The 17,837-nt window shown below is 34.2% G+C and overlaps 1 protein-coding gene across 1 annotated transcript; it reads right to left on the bottom strand.

Moving 5' to 3' along the window:
- Nucleotides 1-4,670: 4,670 nt before the first annotated feature.
- On the bottom strand, nucleotides 4,671-5,347 carry LOC107778500 (copper transporter 6-like). The gene has a single exon (XM_016598770.2). It carries the CDS (start codon nucleotides 5,211-5,213, stop codon nucleotides 4,719-4,721), a length of 495 nt encoding a protein of 164 aa, XP_016454256.1. The 5' UTR covers nucleotides 5,214-5,347; the 3' UTR covers nucleotides 4,671-4,718.
- Nucleotides 5,348-17,837: the final 12,490 nt, after the last annotated feature.

Below are 17,837 nucleotides of genomic sequence, written 5' to 3' on the forward strand. Positions count from 1 at the left end.
GAAGTTAAACGAATCAAGGATGTTGTAACTCGTATTTTTAGGTAATCTAGCGGTGTTTAATACACTCAAGAGGTCATTTATTAAGGTATTTTAATCATATAATATCCGTATCATAAGTCTTGAAGTCAAACGAGTTATGAAACAAAAGTCGAAAAAAGTTGTCGCAACTTAGGTTCATAATTTTACTTAAACATTGGGTCAAATATTTCTAATCTTTTCTCATAATTTACAAGGAATTACGGGGTGATCTACCAACCAAATTAAAGATCTAGGAGTCTAGTTTCCAACGCATTAAACCGTTCATCGATACGATCTCGGAGTAGAGAGATATTTGCGTTTTCGCGAGACTGCGTCAAGCACCTCTCTATGGGGCCCACTAAGTCGGTTTAAGATATTTGGGCCTATATAGGATGACTCCAACCCGTTTTAAGTCATTTCTTTTCACTATTTTCAGACCTTAGAACCCTAGGAACATCCTCTCAAGGTTCTCTCAAGATTCAAGATCCAAAAAAAGGGCAAACAACACAAATCAAGTGTCGGGAATTCCGTGGCGCTAGTAAGTCTCTTGTTCTTCTTGTTGTTGCTCATTTTTGTGTCGTTCCAGCTCGTGTGGGAGGTTGTTTTAAAGGGTTTATGTTCTGTAAATACTCCCTCATGTTCTTAATATCAATCCTAGGTGATTTCAAGCCTTCTAAAGTGATTCTAGTGCCGAAAAACACTAATTGATCGCTAGTTTCGCTTTTTTGTTGTTGTGGCAGCATTGGAGGGATATTTCATGGAAATTTAAGGTTAAATTGGAGTTGTTATTTCTGTATAAAGGTAATGAACCTCTTACTCTATATGTATTTAAGATTATCCAAGTTGCGGCTAAGCCATTGAAGCTAGAACTTGTGAAATATATATCGAAAGGCTTGGTAGTAATGTTATTGTTTTGTGGACTGTTTTGCGTGGCTGTTGGGCTGCGTATTTTACTACTGTTTTGTGGAGTTTTGGATGAGGAAGGGTGTGGAGAAATACCATATATATGTAGGGTTATGGGCTGATAGTTATTCGTAACATTTCTAGGTTGTTTGACACGACTACGGTGGTCGTCGTATGTATGGAGTGATTAGGCTGTGTGTGGACTATTTTGGGAGGCTCAATATGTTTATTATTGATGTTGTTTGGGCTGTTTGGTGACTGTTTTGAATGGTGTGAGGTCATATATATAGGGGAGGTGTTGTCCGTTTCATCGTAAAATAGGTTGTGGTCGATACATAATAGTTATGACACTTAAATGATAACGATAGTATCGTTTCTCTTATTGTAGACTAAGGAGTTTTGACAATTGCATAGCTTGAGATTGGGGAAGTATATACAAGGTATGTGAGGCTATCCCTTTCCTTCTTTTGCACGACTCCGATTGTACATAATGTAATGAACGATCTTCCAAGATACTCTACTCTTAGAAGCTAGCAGTACTTACATTGTTTTCCCTCTTATGGAACGATTGATGTTAATGTTGCTTCTCTTATTCTTATGTTATCAATGTTATTGGTACTTTCTGATTCTTATAAGGTTCATAGTGAAGAGTTAGTCCTAATAACGTGTACAAAGGATACCGACCTTACGTCACTCCGAAAGGTTTAGAATATGATTCCATGAGTCGAGCATGCATTATATATATGTATCTATTTTACTCTACCGATCCACGCTATAGTTGGCCGGGTACGACACCTATTGTGCAACTACTGATCAGTTGGGTTTTACCGAGCTCCACGTGGCCGGGTACGATTCTACCGAGCCTATTATGGCCGGGTACGATATGATGATGATGATGCCCACAGAGGCGAATGCTTTAAAGGTTTATGTATTTATACATATGTATCATGCATTTCATGTAAGTAGCCCTCAGAGGTACTAAGATGTTACAGGTTGTATATTCTCTATCCTTGCTTACATTACTGATCTTATTTATGGTTCCTTGCCTTACATACTCAGTACTTTATTCGTACTGACGTCCTTTTATTTGTGGACGCTGCATGTCGTGCTGCAGGTCCTGATAGACAGGCAGGTGCAGCTCCCCCACCACAGTAGACTGTCCAGTTCAGCGGTGATTGGCGAGATCCCTTCTCCGGACTTGCTTTGGTCTTGGTATGCAATTTTTGTTATAGACATTATGGGTATGTCGGGGCCCTGTTCCGGCTATGTTGCAACACTTATGTTCTTTTAGAGGCTCATAGACAGGTGTCGGCTCATGTATAGTTTGGTATGCCTTGTCGGCTAGTTTTTGTTGTATAGTCTTTCATAGTAGCGTGGTAGCTCATACCTTATACGTAGTTTCTTGATTGTCTGGTCATCCCTTGCTATGTATGTTCATGCCGTCATATTTTATTGCTGGTTGTCCATGATCTAGGTCTACCATTTATATTGATCTCGTCAGCCTTAAAAGATAATAATGAAGGTTAGATGAAATGTACGTTGGTGCTCGGCAAGTGTGGTCGGGTGCTAGTCATGGCCCTTCAGTTTGGGTCGTGACAGAGAGTCTCCTTCAGAGTACTTGTATTTTCTTTTCTGTCCAATTTATATTCCGGACAATTATTGTACGTTATTTTTACTTTTCAGTAAATGTTATGCACTTGTGACACCGAGTTCTGAGATTATTATGGGTTTATTCTGTATTGAAATTTGTTAAAAACACTACCCCCTCCGTTTCAATTTATGTGAACATATTTCCTTTTTAGTCCGTGCCAATAAGAATGACCACTTTCCTTATTTAGAAACAATTTACCTTTATACAATGATTTATAGCCACACAAAATATATGTGCCTCATTTTACACCACAAGATCAAAAGTCTTCTCTCTTTTCTTAAACTCTGTACCCAGTCAAATGGGTTCACATAAATTGAAACGGAGGGAGTATTATTTACTCTGTGAAGTTCACCATTTATTATTTGACTTAAGGAAGTTATGATTTCATAAATACTAAAATGAGAACCAAAGTAATTATTTATCGTTCGCTTGCCTGACTGCGGTGTCCGATGCCATTAGAACCTTTAATAAATTTTGGGTCGTGACACTTTTTGGCGTCCATGTAGAAAATTTAAATTCGTGAGATTTTACTATTTATACAAGGAATGCCAAAAAAGTCAGTATATTATATCCACAAAGGCACAAACAAGTTACCAACTATTAGCTATAGCCTGTAACTGTCATTTAATTTATTTATATGGAGATCAAGTAATTCGATTGGGAAGACTTTCTCAACCTTAATTGTCATGATACCAAATAGAGAAAATCTCAAACCGTAAACGTAACATCGATCATTTTCCTACGCGTAAACGTAAATTGCTACATCTTACTTATTGTAGAACGCTAGCTGCCGAACTAAAAATTCGTGCCTACTACTTTTATTAGTTGAGGAATTCAATTGTTTTAAATGGAAAAAAAAAAATGGGGGACCACATAAAAGAGAGTATTAGAGAAGAAAATGAATGAGCAATCAATATTCTTCTAAGTAGTTTTCTTAGAATATGAAATTGATTTTTTGGTTTAATTTTTCTTTGTATGGCTGGCAGCCATTGTAAAACTTATTAATTCACCATCAAAATTTCTTTCGGTGATTTTTTGGGAAATATTCACTTGATGTGTGACCAATAAGCGATTGACGAAAAATTAAAGAAGAACGAAATTACTACTATAATCATTTCCCTGAATAAGGTGGGTGTATTATCAATCAATATTCACCAATAATTATACAAGGATTAAAAATATGAGTATACACATTACCGATAGTGTATAAATTCTTTTGCTGCAAAATCAGTGTATGAGAATTAAACTTTGTTTACAATGGTGCTTATATTCATCTCAGAAAACACATTTTAATTGAAAAGGCTTCCCAAAGACCAAATATATGACGTAAAAGCAAAGGACTTAGCTGATTTGATAAAACTCTATTCATATTGCCTTTCCTTTCATATTCAGGTTATTTAATAATATCAACTATTGTAAGCGCCGACAGTGCTTGAAAAACAAAATTAAAATTAAATGAATATAATTTAGCATTTGGATCTAGTTAAGAGTTGTCTTCTTGATTTCATCTTTAATAAGAAAATCAAGGCCTTTACGCTTTAAGCCAGATATTCTTCACATATAGAAAAGAGCATCTTCGTGCACAAAGTATTTCATATTCACATAGGGTCTCGAAAGAGGTTGCATCCCAAAAAGTAATAGAAATAATAATATAGACAACCTATGCAAATATTGGTGACTGCTTTCACAATTAGAAGCCATGATTCTCCAAGGCACCAGGGACTAGTAGTAAGGCATTTGGGATTGTAGACCACTAAGGAGAGAGGCCGCGCTGAATATGTATCCGGGCCTGTACACACCACCCGTCACACCCTGGGAATTGGTTTCACCCAAAGCATCGGTGAGAAGAAAGAGCTCACTTTTTCCGTAGGCAATTTCATTCCTAACTGTTCAAGCCTTTAGATCTGTCTTTGACAGAGATTTTACTTTCTAATCAAAGGGGCGACCAGATATTCTTCACATATACTAAAGCATTTCTTTATCACAAAATTCAAACTGTTTAATGATTTCAAATAACTATAACCTCCTGATCGTCTAATCGTTAAAAAAAAAAAAAAAAAAAAAAAAATTAAAAAAAACCAATTCAAATACTCAAAAATAAACGAGATAAAACTCTAAGGACATCCATTAATAAAAATAAATAAATTCAACAACTACAGCTCATTGGTGGAAGATCCATAGTCTTCCCCTCATTAGAAGATTTCTTGAAAACCCTACTTCCAAAAACCAAGAACCCTAACATGTGTCCAAAAATAGCAACCAAGAAAACACCACCATTGAACGACATAACAGCCAACATAACAACATAAGCCAAACCAATTCTCAATCCATACAAAGTTGTCTGAATCAACCCCGCGCTCACATGATCAGCATTTTCCTTAATGTAATTGCTATGAGACAGAAATTCGACGAGAACAGCCATGAAAAAGACGACGAAAAGCGCCAAAATGTACATGCCTAAATTATCATATCCAGGCCAATTTGAGAAGAGAATTTCAGTATTCTTTCCCCAGAAAAATGTCATGTGCATCATCATATGTCGATGGTTCTTCATCATCATGCCTCCTCCTGTGCCGTTGTTCATGGCGGCTGATGGCGGCGGCGCCATAGCCATTCCATGCATGTGGCCGCCGTTGTTCATTTCTTTTTTGCCCTATTCTTGAATTTTCTCTCTTAAATTAAGAGATTGAACCTAAAAAGATTGTTTTCCCGATCTTTAAGGAAGCTTTGATAGTACAGTGCAGTAAAGTGTACTTTTTTCTAGTACAAGAGGATGAGGAAAATAAATACATGGTATATATAGAACGGAAATGGAAATGATCGGGTCTTAGAATCCTCAGGAAAGTCCTTCGCTTCCTGGGCCCAAAGCAGTGCAGTCTTTCCGGGCCAAATCAAGAATTTGGGGCTTCTTGCTACACTACAACACTATAAAATAAGTTATAGAGTATAAAACTTTATATGTTATCAGTAAGATTTAGAGCCCGTTTGGCTTAGCTGATTTAGAATAGCTGATAAGCATTAGGTGCTGAAAAACACTTTTAAGTGCTGAAACTAATTTAAAAAATAAGCAGTTACGTGTTTGGATAGAAGTGCTGAAATTAATAATAAGTAGCTAAAGAACTGGGTATACAAAGAGTTTTGTTTTAAAAAGAAGTATTTTAGGGATAGAATAGTAAATATTTTGGTCAAACTTAAAGTGCTTATAAGCTAAAATTTGATAAGTTGGGGGGACCAACTTATGGCTTTTGGCTTATTTTTGGCTTATAAGAACTTTTAATTTTACTAAACGCGTAGCTAAGGCAAAAAGTGCTTATAAGCCAGTTTAACCAGCTTATAAGCTTAGCCAAACACCCTCTTAATTGATTATCGGGAAAAAAACTCTAGTGCACAAAGTATCCTGCATTTAGGGGAGAAATTCAAAAATAGCCAGATTTACAACTGGTCGTTCAAAAATAGTTCAGTTTCAAAAGTAATCAAAATTTAGTCACTTTTCATGTAAAGATAAATCTGAGCGAAAACACTATTCAAAACCCAAAAAATATGCCAGTATGTTATACTGGAGTTCCAGCATAAGTATGCTTGAACTCCAGCATATTATACTAGAGTTCCAGGATAAGTATGCTGGAACTCCAGCATAATATGATGGAGTTCCAGCATAAGTACACTAGAACTCCAGCATAATATACTGGAGTTCCAACAAGTATAATTGTCTAGTATAATATACTAGAGTTTGAAGCACCGGTGCTCCAGTCTCCAGTATATTATACTGGAGTCAGCAAAGTATACTGGTCCAGCATAATATGCTGGAGTTCATACACAGGTGCACCGAACTCCAGTATATTATGCTGGACCGGTCTCTGTTGCAGCAAAATAATGGCTATTTTTCATTGACTTCGTAAACGCTGGCTATTTTTGAATGACCAGTCCGAAAACTGGCTATACCGTGATATTTTGATGGAATAGAGTGAGTGAGGTGGTTGAAAGTTGGGTTTTCTTTTACATTAAAAAGAAATCAAACCAAGTAAATTGATTTTTTAAATATCGTAACCAAATCAAACCAATTAAATCATTTTTTATCGATTCAGTTAATGTAGTTTTTTCGAGTTTTTCAGTTATTTATTGTTTTTTTAAATATGAGACATACACTAAAGACACATATTTTGGTGACTACATTTTCAATGTAACACTATCAAACCAATTGTTCTTTGAGAAATCTATTATTTACCAAGATACATTGATGATAATTGATCAAATAATAATGAATAATTTAAGGACCAATTAAAATTAAAATAGATTATTTTAAACATGAAATAGATTCTTGTACTTAGCAAAAGAAAACTACCAATCAATAGAATTTAAAGGCAAAGAACTAGATTATTATAACAACAAAGAACTAGACTAAAACTGCACAATTAACATAAACCATAAAATTTTCGAAACTTTGTACACATACACACACACACACACACACACACACACACACACATATATATATATAGCTACTTCTATAGTCAGTTTGGTTCAGTTATTTTCGGTTATTTTTTTATTAAAACCAAAACCAAACCAATTTGATCGGTTTTTAAAATTCAAAACCAAAACCAAACCAAACCAAAAAAGTATCGATTTTTTTTGTTCGGTTTGGCCCACAGAGTCCTCTCCCTTCACAAGGCTGGACTGATCCCCGGAGGTAAAGCCAACTTATTACTGATTGAGCATGATGACAAGCGACAATACTTTCTTCGCATCCTTCGTTTCAGGACAGGAACCATCAGGTTTTATATTTCGAATATCTCTTATTCATATATTACTAAAGGCTCATAACTTTGTTCCCTTATACTCATTTGTTCCAAACCTTAATTATAACAGCTGATTTAGACCACTGACAGGAAACAGAAGAACGAAACCTTTTCACTAGCTGCTAATTAAAATAGGGGTCGAAGGGTATAACCGATAAGCAGGAGCACCCTTGATCGTTTTTCGATTTAGCTGATTTTTCGATTTTTTATGAACATTCCTAGTCGCGTTCCGACAGAATCCGGAAAAGGGTCATACCACAAAAAATGTAATATAGAAAATTTTATTTAATTGATTATAGATTATTATTATATTTCTCAAGTTATCATATTACCCGTGATAATTGAAAGTTACATGTCATTGTATGTCAATGTAATTTGATAATATGTTAAAAAAAGAAAAGAGTTGTAAAATGAGATTGTCTTCTGTGGTAATTGAATGATCAATATTTTAGTATTACATCGTATCTTAATATGTTAAGAATTTCAAATTTTTTAGTTATTAAACTATCAGTGTTTTAAAACGTAAATACATTCCTACAGCGAGGAGTTTTACCTAAAATGCGCTAGCCCGAGGCATGAGACCGTCATTAACCATTTTTGGAATAAGAATAAAATTTAAAATAGATAAAACAAATTAATTATAGAACATATATTATTAAAATGTCATTTTATTATTGGATGTCCCCGAAGGGACGAATATATTATTTAAATTCAGATAATATTCAAAGTAGAATAACAAAGAAAATCTCAAACGGAAGTATTTGAAACGTGCACGAGATATTCATGTGCGTATTGGGTGGATAGGTGAAAGTCATGTAAAGCATGCTTACTAATGAAATACTACCACTACTACCTAATTTGAGGAATTGGAAGTCCTCACTCCTTTGTGATTTTCCGAGACATTTCGGCTCCGCCTGGTTTAAATCTAAATCATTCAAATGTTAATTTATTAAGCGCATTTATTTAATTTTCTTTCATAACTTATTATTTCGTAGTAAGATTGTAAAATTATTAGACCTTAATATAAAGATTCTTTCGAGACCTTTTACTATCGCATATTTTAAGATTTAGAGATTTTGCTCTCGCGATGTCAACTTTTGTCCTTTAAAACAACAATAATTCGGTGTAATCTCACAAATGGGGTCTTGGCAGGGTAGGATGTACGCAGTCTTACCCCTACCCTGGAAGAGCAGAGAGATTATTTCCGATTGACCCTCGGCTAAAAAAACGATGGAAGAAGCACTGACAACAAGCCAGTCAAGGCTCCTATTAACAAATCGTCCCTCAAGATATATATAAAGTCGAAGACCCAACAGAAGATATATACTTTGATCAAACCAACTTCAAGCTTTTTGTTCTACTCCAAACAAGTATTGTAGTATATTCTAGATTTATTGTGTAATTAGTGGAGAGAACAAAGAGAGAGAAATCACTGGTAAGACATTATATCAAAATGTAGAAAGTCACTTGTGTTCTGGGAAGCAGTTGGTGTATACTTGACAACATCAACTCACTTGTACTAAAATATTTCAAGGAACTTGAAGAGAGAACCCTCTTGAAACCCAAGGGGACTGGACTAGGATTCACAATGAATCCGATCTAGTATAAAAATATCCGATGTCATTTACTTTACGTTGTTTACATCCTATATTTATTATTTACTTTGCATCTAGTCTTAGTCGATTAATATATTGGCAAACCAGACAACTACTTAGTCGCGAAAAGAGTAGATAACAGTTCATCCTCCTTGTAATTTTAATTAGTATTAGAGCATGTCTCGAATTTTCAGTCTTTCGCTTAACAGTTAGTGAGAAAATATCATGTCAAATCAAGTAATTATCGGAGCACTATTTTAAGAAGGGACATCATAGGCAGGCCCCCCATATATCAATGGACAACACTTCTCACATTGAAAGGTTCGCATGAAAATCTATGCAAAGTCCTATAATGTCAAAGTATGACATGTAATAAAAAAATTTATCCACTTCCAGCAGTAAAGTCTAGCAAGAAACCAGATGGACAAACATCTACTGATCCGGTGGACACAGATGACTGATCATCTGATGAGCAAATGACAGTAATCCAAGTTAATGAATATTCTATACAACGATATAAGCGGAGAAGAATATAAGAAGATTTCAAGTTGTTATACGGGCAAAAAAATGTAGGATAAGTTGGAAGTTACCTATGAAGGGACAAATAAAGTAAAGGAAACTCAAATAAATCTACTGATTCATAACTATGAACTTTTTCAAATTAAAGAAGGTGAATCTATTGAAAAAATGTTAGCCTGATTTAATAAAATCATTGGAGATCTGAAAGCGTTTAGTAGACCATACTTGAGTGGTGAACAAATGTGAAAAATTCTAAGAAGTTTGCTTACTGTTTGGTAAACAAAAATAGTTGTACTCGAATCTCAAGACTTGGACAAGATGTACTATGATGAACTGCGTGGAGACCTCATTGCCTTTGAGAAAACACATCTACAAAACTGAGGATAAGAAGAAAAGAAGAGAACACTTGCTTTCCAAACCTCGATTGAAGGATCTGAAGATGATAATGACAATGAAGTTGAGACTTTAGAAAAAGTCGCTATGGTCTCAAAAATAATGAATGGACAAATGAGAAGATACAGGAAAACCAAGAAAGGAAGAATATTGTCCAAAAGAACCAGATAGTACAATGAACAAGACAAGAACGATGAAAAATATTTTGAATGTGGCAAATTTGGTCATGTGCAAACTGAATGCCCCGATCTCAAAAGAAAAGCCTTTAAAGAATTTCACAAAAATAAATTCTTTGGAAGTTTGAGAGATAAAAATAGATCAGAATATGATGAAATAGCTAATTCATGACGATATTAGAAAATGATATGAACAAATTTTCAGGTTGCTAGACATCTGAAGACATATCAGATGATGATAAACCACAGAAAATTACTTCATGGAACGCGGTGAATCTAGTGAGGTAAGACCTTATGAATATGAAAGATGCAATGAATTACAGGATATTCTTGATCGCCCTAAAAGAGTCTAAAAAAATTTTAAATAAATTAAAGAGACTGAATAGGGAGAAGAAAGACTTGGAACTTAAACTTGAAGTTTGTGAAATTAATTGAGATATTCTTCAGGATGAAGTTTAGGAATTGCAATTGCAACTCAATGGCATACGCAAATCCACCAGTCATAGTTCCGTCAAGTCTAATCAGGCGGCTTATAAGTCAATTAGAAAAAAACCTGTTGGAAATGAATCTACTAGCAATAACACCGCTAGTATATCCGGTGAAAAATCCATTATTGTATATCATTATTGTAATAAAACTGGTCATAAATATTCTTTTTGTAAATTTCGTCATCTAAATATTACGGGATGAATCTGGAAGCCTAAAAATAGTTTTGATGTTAATAGAACTAACCAAAAAGTATCCAAGAAAGCTTGGGTATCTATAAGAAGGCAATAATCTCTTTTTGCAGGAATACCGCAGTAAAAGTCAAAAAGGAAAATGGTATCTCGATAGTATGTGTTCCATTCATATGATGGGCGACAAAAATTTATTCAAGAAGTCACAAAAATAAACAGAGAAAATATCAAGTTCGGTGATGATTCAAAATGCAAAATTGTTGGCACTGGAACAGTCTCGTTTAATAAAAATTGTGATATCACAGAAATATATCTTGTAGATGGACTTACTACAATCTGCTGAGCATAAGTCAACTATGTGACTCTAGATATGAAGTAAAATTCAAGAAAACTGACTATCTATCGAATATTGGTCAAGTAAAATTATTCTTTCAGGAAAAAGGTATGGAAACATCTATATTCTAGATTGTATTGAAAACTTGGATTAGTCACATTTGTCTAGCATCCATATCTGATGATCCAAGGCTCTGTTATAAGAAACTTGGTCATACAGACGTGGCCTAGCCATTGGTCTTCCCAAATACCATTTTTCTAGAAACCATGTGTGTGATGCATGCCAGTAGGTAAGCAGATTAGAACATCTTTCAAGCCCAAATATGTTGTCTCCATAACCAAGCCTCCACAGTTATTAGTAATGAATTTATTTGAACCTACTAGAACTGCTAACATTAAAGGAAAACAATATGTATTTATTCTTGTTGATGACTACTCACATTTTATATAGGTAATATAAAATCTATATGAAGGATTGAAAGAATTTTGAAGGAGAATTTTGAAGGTTATATAGGTAATATACATTTGTCAGCACCTAGACCACCTCAATAGGATTGAAAGAATTTTGAAGGTTATATAGGTAATATACATTTTAAAGAATTTTGAGATCTTCTACAAAAGGATTGAAAGTGAAAAAGGATACTTCATCTCAACCATACAAAGCGATTATGAAGGAGAATTTGAGCGCAAATCGTTTAAACATTTCTGCAATGAACAAGGATACGCTCACAATTTCTCAGCACCTAGACCACCTCAATAGAATGGAGTAGTGGAATGAAAAAATCAAACTTTGTAAGACATGGCCAGAACAGTGATATTGGAGCATTCTCTGCCAAATCACTTTTGGGCAAAAGCAGTCACCTCAACATGTCATTCCTGAATAGATGTCTTAACAACCCATTCTGAAGAAAACTTCATATGAACTATGGAAAGGCAAAAGACCAAACATTGGATACTTTCATCCTTTTGGAAGCAAACATTTGATTCATAACAATGGTATGGGAAATCTTGGTAAATTCGATCTAAGAAGCGACAAAGGTATATTTCTTGGTTACTCAAATACCAATATATCTTTAAGAGTTTAAATAACGTACCTTATGTGTAGAAAAATAAGTTCATGTTATTTTCAATGATAATAACTCTATGGCTGAGAAATGAGTCATTGTAGGTGACGAAGAGATTAACCAAGACCTCTCTAAGATAGGTTAATCTCATAAGTCAAAAGAATCAACTGACAGTAGCAATGAATCTTCAAAGTCAACTAATGAATCTGTCAGCAAGTATGCTGAAACTCAAAAAGAGTCGACTATTCAACAAGATGAAAAAAATACCAAATGAAAGGAGAAGTGAACCTAACTATCCACAGAAGTTTATCATAGAAAATCTAAACGAGGGGATGAAGCCAGGGGATATCTCGAGAAAAGGCTAACAATGCGCTCATATCTCAAGTATAACCGAAGAAAGATGATGAAGCCTTGAACGACTCCAATTGGTACAAGCTATGCAAGAAGAATTTGATCAGTTTGACAAAAATTAAGTATGGACATTAATGCCCAAGCTAACAAATGCCACAATCATTGGAATCAAACGGGTATTCAGAAACAAGTTGAATAAAGAAGGCAAAGTTGTTAGAAACAAAGCAAGACTAGTTGCAGAAGGATACTTGCAATAGAAAGGACTCGACTATGATGAAACCTTCGGTCAGGTGGCTCGATCAGAATCAATTTGTATATTGCTTGCATATGCTTTTATTAAAGGTTTTAAATTGTTTAAAATGGATGTCACTTTTTTTAAGTGATTTTATTGATGAGGAGGTCTATGTAAAATAACCTCCTCGATTTGAAAACTTACAATTTCCTTACCACGTGTTTAAGTTGACTAAGGCTCTTTATGGATGAAAACTAGCACCTAGAGCTTGGTATGTAAGATTAAGTTCATTTCTTATTGGTCATGGTTTTTCAAGAGGTAAGATTGATACCACTCTCTTCAACAAAAGATCATCATCAGATAATCTTATTATTCAAATTTTGTTGATGATATTATATTTGAAGTGCTAACTCTGATTTATGCAAAGAATTTTCAAATCTCATGCAAAGTGATTTTGAAATGAGCATGATGGGATAACTAAAATTCTTTCTTGGACTTCAAATCCATCAATCAGAAAAGGGTACCTTCATATGTCAGACGAAATACACAAAAGAGCTGATACAAAAGTTTGGAACGAGCAATATAAAGGCTCTTGGAACCCCTATGTGCACATCCACCATACTTGACAAAGATTAGGAAGGAAAGCCGGCAGATGAATCAAAATATCATGGGATAAGTGGGTCACTACTTTATCTAACTACCAGTCAACCCAATATCATATTTAGTGTGTGTAAATGTGTTAGGTTTCAATCATCTCGTAAAGAATCTCATTTGATTGCAGTTAAATGAATTATTAGATATTTTATTGAAACCACATCACTTTTTCTATGGTATCCTCGTTCTAACAATTTTAAGCTTGAAGAATTTCATATGCAGATCATGCATGAGATAAAGATGTTAGAAAGAGCACAAGTGAAACATGCCAATTACTAGAAAAATCACTTATCTCCTAGAATAGCAAGAAATAATGTTCAGTTGTCTTATCCACAACAGAGACAGTACACATTGCTATTGAACAATCTTGTGCTCAACTACTTTGGATGACTCATCAACTCGGTGACTATGATCTCCCTTTTAGATCTGTTCAAATTTTCTATGACAATTCTAGTCTAATTTATTTGTAAAAATGTCTTGTGCATCATTCTAAGGTAAAACATATAGATATTAAGCATCACTTTATTAGATATCATTTTTAAGGGTGAGATTGAAATCCTTTTTGTAACCAATGACCAATTAGTTGATATTTTTACTAAGCCTCTTCTAGAATATATTTCAGAACATTAGGGACTTACTTGGAATCAACACATTCTTTTAATAATTTTTTCAAAAGGTCTGTAATTTTTTAAAGTTTTGTGCTTAAGTAATCATGGTAAAAATCTTTTTCTTACTTACATATCTTTTCACACGTTTTCTCCTGCCAGACTCATTAATTAGGCTTTCTATTTTGGTCTCCTTCACACATTTTTCATATCTCGAGAAGGAAATCAAATCAATCACTAACGACTTTTTCCTTTCTTAGCATCCATAAATCACGTCTCTTCATTGAAACCTCTTCACTTTCCTCTTCCTCTATAAGTTTTCATCTTCTTCATCCTTCCACACTATAATTTTCACCCACTCAACAATGGCTAAGGATTCAAAAATCCTTGTTACCTCTACTCGTAAAAGTACTCATTCTAAAGAGAAGCCCCCCCTCAGCCATCAGCACCCGTTACCATTGAGTCTGATCATTCTGAGAATTTCTCTTCTTCAAAGGTAGATTTCTTGACGATGCTCGTAGTCATACCGATAAAGCCCTAGGAAAGCATCCTATGGAGGAAGATGTTGAAGCCCTCACACTAAAAAAGTGAAGATGGAATTGGATGGTCTATTAGAATCGGAAGTCAATTTCTTAGACACACCCAACAAAGACAGCTTCGTTACCTTCAAGGAAAAATTAATTGCTTATGGGAGAATTGTCAACCTGGATAATATACAAAGCCTAAATTGCAAGGTAAAAGAGTTTTTTTATTTTGAGGGTTGGAAAAATTTCTTTGTTTTAATCCCTGCAAAGGTCTATGAAGATGTTGTTCGCGTGTTCTATACAAACCTCTCTATTCCCCCAAATCTGATAAAATTGAGTCTTTAGTTCTAAGTCAGCCTATTGTTTTCGATTGTTCAACCTTTGACTCCATTTTTCAATGCAAAGCTCTAGTTAGTCTGCCTTGTTCAAAAAATGCTGGCCAGAAGAATTTGAAGTTTTGTTTGACCAAGCCAAAAAATGCATAACTGAATCTTTGTCTGATTCCTTACCAAACCAATTAGAGCTCAATGAAATTAATTTTGAAGCTCGTATTTTTTCTCACATAGTTGCCACCACCATACTTACAGAACATGATCCTATACCACTCTGTCTCAAAGAGATACCTTTTGGTCTATTGCCTTCTTGGAAAGCACAAAGTGAAGTTGTTCTCATGGGTAATAAATTTCATGATTGAATGCTCTAATGAACCCTTTAATCTTCCATATAGCATGGTGATTACCCATCTTCTTGAATCCCACGGCATCCCCCTCTCAAATTATTGATATGTCTCAATATTCAAATGTAATAACACTCGAGCCTTTGCTAGCATGGCTTATGTTGTTGTGGGTGGGTCTCGTGTAAGGAAACAGGACAATGAAGCCAAGGTGATTCCGTCTAGCTCTAAGTTAAAGTTAGTGCTCCCCAAACTTCAATGAAACACCCAGATTTGATTGAGAAGCTTGCTGCAATTGATGAGAAACTGACTGTCATCAAGGACCTTCTATTGGCCACTAAATTCACAGTTGGAGATATCCATGACATCTCAAAGGAAACATGTTCGGATGTGTAAAAAATATGGGTCATGATACAGAAGACTGCAGAAAAGGCATTGGAAGCATTCAAGTAAATCCATGATCGTGTTGATGAGATCCTAGTTGTGAGCGCCTAATTTTTGACAATATTTAGTTTTTATGTAACTATTTTTAGGGGTTTAACCTATAATTTTTAGCTTTGTTACACTTTTTATTATCGGATAAAAATACAAAATTTTAAAAGGTCAATTATTACTACTAATATTATTTTGAAAAAATTATTTTTAAAATAATAAAAAATCCAAAAATATTAAAAGATTTTTTATATTTTGGGTGGATTTAAAATAATTGAAAAAAAGAAAGTTGGAATTAAAAAATAAAAGTAAAGGTAGCTGAAAATTAAAAAAATTAATAGTAAAAGAAAGTAGAATTTTTAAAAGAAAAGCAAAAGAAAGTGCATTGTTTTTTTTAAGAAAAGTAAAATGAGTGAAAAATTAAAAAAAGAAAAGTAATTAAAGTTAAAATTTAAAAAAATAAAAGTAATTAAAGTTGAAATTTTATAAAATAAAAGTAAGGAAAGGTGGGGATTTATTTGTATAAAAAAAGAAAAGCAAAATGTAAGTGGGATTTTTTTAATTAAAAATTTAAAAAACAAATCTGAAAAATTTCGAAATTTTTCGCTATAAATAGAAGAGAAAATCTGAGAAGAAGGGAGAGAAAAAGAAGAGAGACAGAGGAGAGAATTGAGAGAAACAAAATATTTCTTCTTCTATGCAACGGGGAATTTCTACTCGTGTCAATCTTTCGAAAAAGAATCAGCAATTTACCACTCCAAAATCCAGTAAAAATACTTCAAAACATCCCTTTTACATGCCAAAGAGTTGTGTCAATAGTCGAGGTCGAGGATTTCGTTGGAGCTCTGTTCACTAGCTTTGATGTTCTTCTTCGCTTATGCTTGTTCGGCGTTCGTCTGAGTTGTTGTACCTACTCTTAGAGACTCATCTAATTGAAAATCTTACATTAAAAGGTTTTTTCTTCCCTATGTTCTTTTTATCTTATTTTATGTGATTTTATTTATTTATCTTTAAACTTTATAAATAATAATGTAAATCAATCCTTAAATCCTATATGATTAATCATGTTTCTGAAAATATAGTATTCAAATTGGCTTTAAAGTTTGGAAGATTTAGACATTAATAAGTTTAGGCTTTAATTGTTGGGATGCAGGGTATTGGTATATGATAGCTTATTTATTCAAATATCTAAAATCATACACTTCTTCCACAAACAATTCCATAACTCTTGGCATTACAATAATCTTAAATTAGTTTTAGAAAAATAATTCAAGTGCACTAGTTTATTTAGGTGTGCTTTAAATAATTAAACATCATGGCTATATGTATGGTCTCTGTGGCATAATTGTGATATGTAACAAAATAAGTATTCACACGCGTGACTTATTTCAAGATAACCTTTTCGTAAATTTAATCAAGCAATAAAAGCGGACATAAGTAAAAGATGAGAACCAATAAAGCACACGTTATAAAAAAATATAAGCCAAATGTAGTCAGTAAAGTGATCGTGCTAGAACCACAAGACTCGGGGAATGCCTTATACCTTCTCCCCGGTCAACAGAATTCCTTAGCCGGACTTTTTTTTCGCAGACCAATAATAATAAAGTCAAACCTTCCTTTGAATAGGGATTCAAATAAAAGGTGACTTGGAACACCGGCAAAAATCAATTCCAAGTGGCGACTCTGTAAATAAAATAATCCCTATTTCAAATTTGTCGCTTTAATTGGAAAAGCTCTTCAACCCACAATCCATAACACACATTATCTTTTGGAGGGGTAAAAAGGGGTGTGACAGCTCTGGTGACTCTGTTGGGGAACTACATAAGAATTCGAGCTTGTACATGTTGACTTTTTATTTGGCTTTATTAATTTTGTAAATATTGTGATTTATTTGTGCCTAATGTGTTACCTGTTCGCTTTTTATCATTTTGATATTGTTGAACTGTACATATAAACTGTTTTCCCACGCACTCCCTCTGAGTCTTCTTGAAATTAAAAATTAAGCATTTGCTTGACATAACCCGCTTTCTTTGAGATAGCCAAGGTGTTTGTCACCTGGTGCAGGATTTTAGTCACACATGTTTTTAGGCGGGGAGCACCACCAGTTAAGCCGGAAAGCAATGCTAACGTTACACTGACCCTCCTCGACTCGAGTTGTCCGCTCGAGTAAGCCAGTCTAGATACCTTCTCCATCAGGATTTAAACCTAGAAGAAAAAACCTCATGCCGGATATCCCTAGTA

The sequence above is a fragment of the Nicotiana tabacum genome, chromosome 3, assembly GCF_000715075.1.
Source record: "Nicotiana tabacum cultivar K326 chromosome 3, ASM71507v2, whole genome shotgun sequence".
Lineage (NCBI taxonomy): Eukaryota > Viridiplantae > Streptophyta > Magnoliopsida > Solanales > Solanaceae > Nicotiana > Nicotiana tabacum.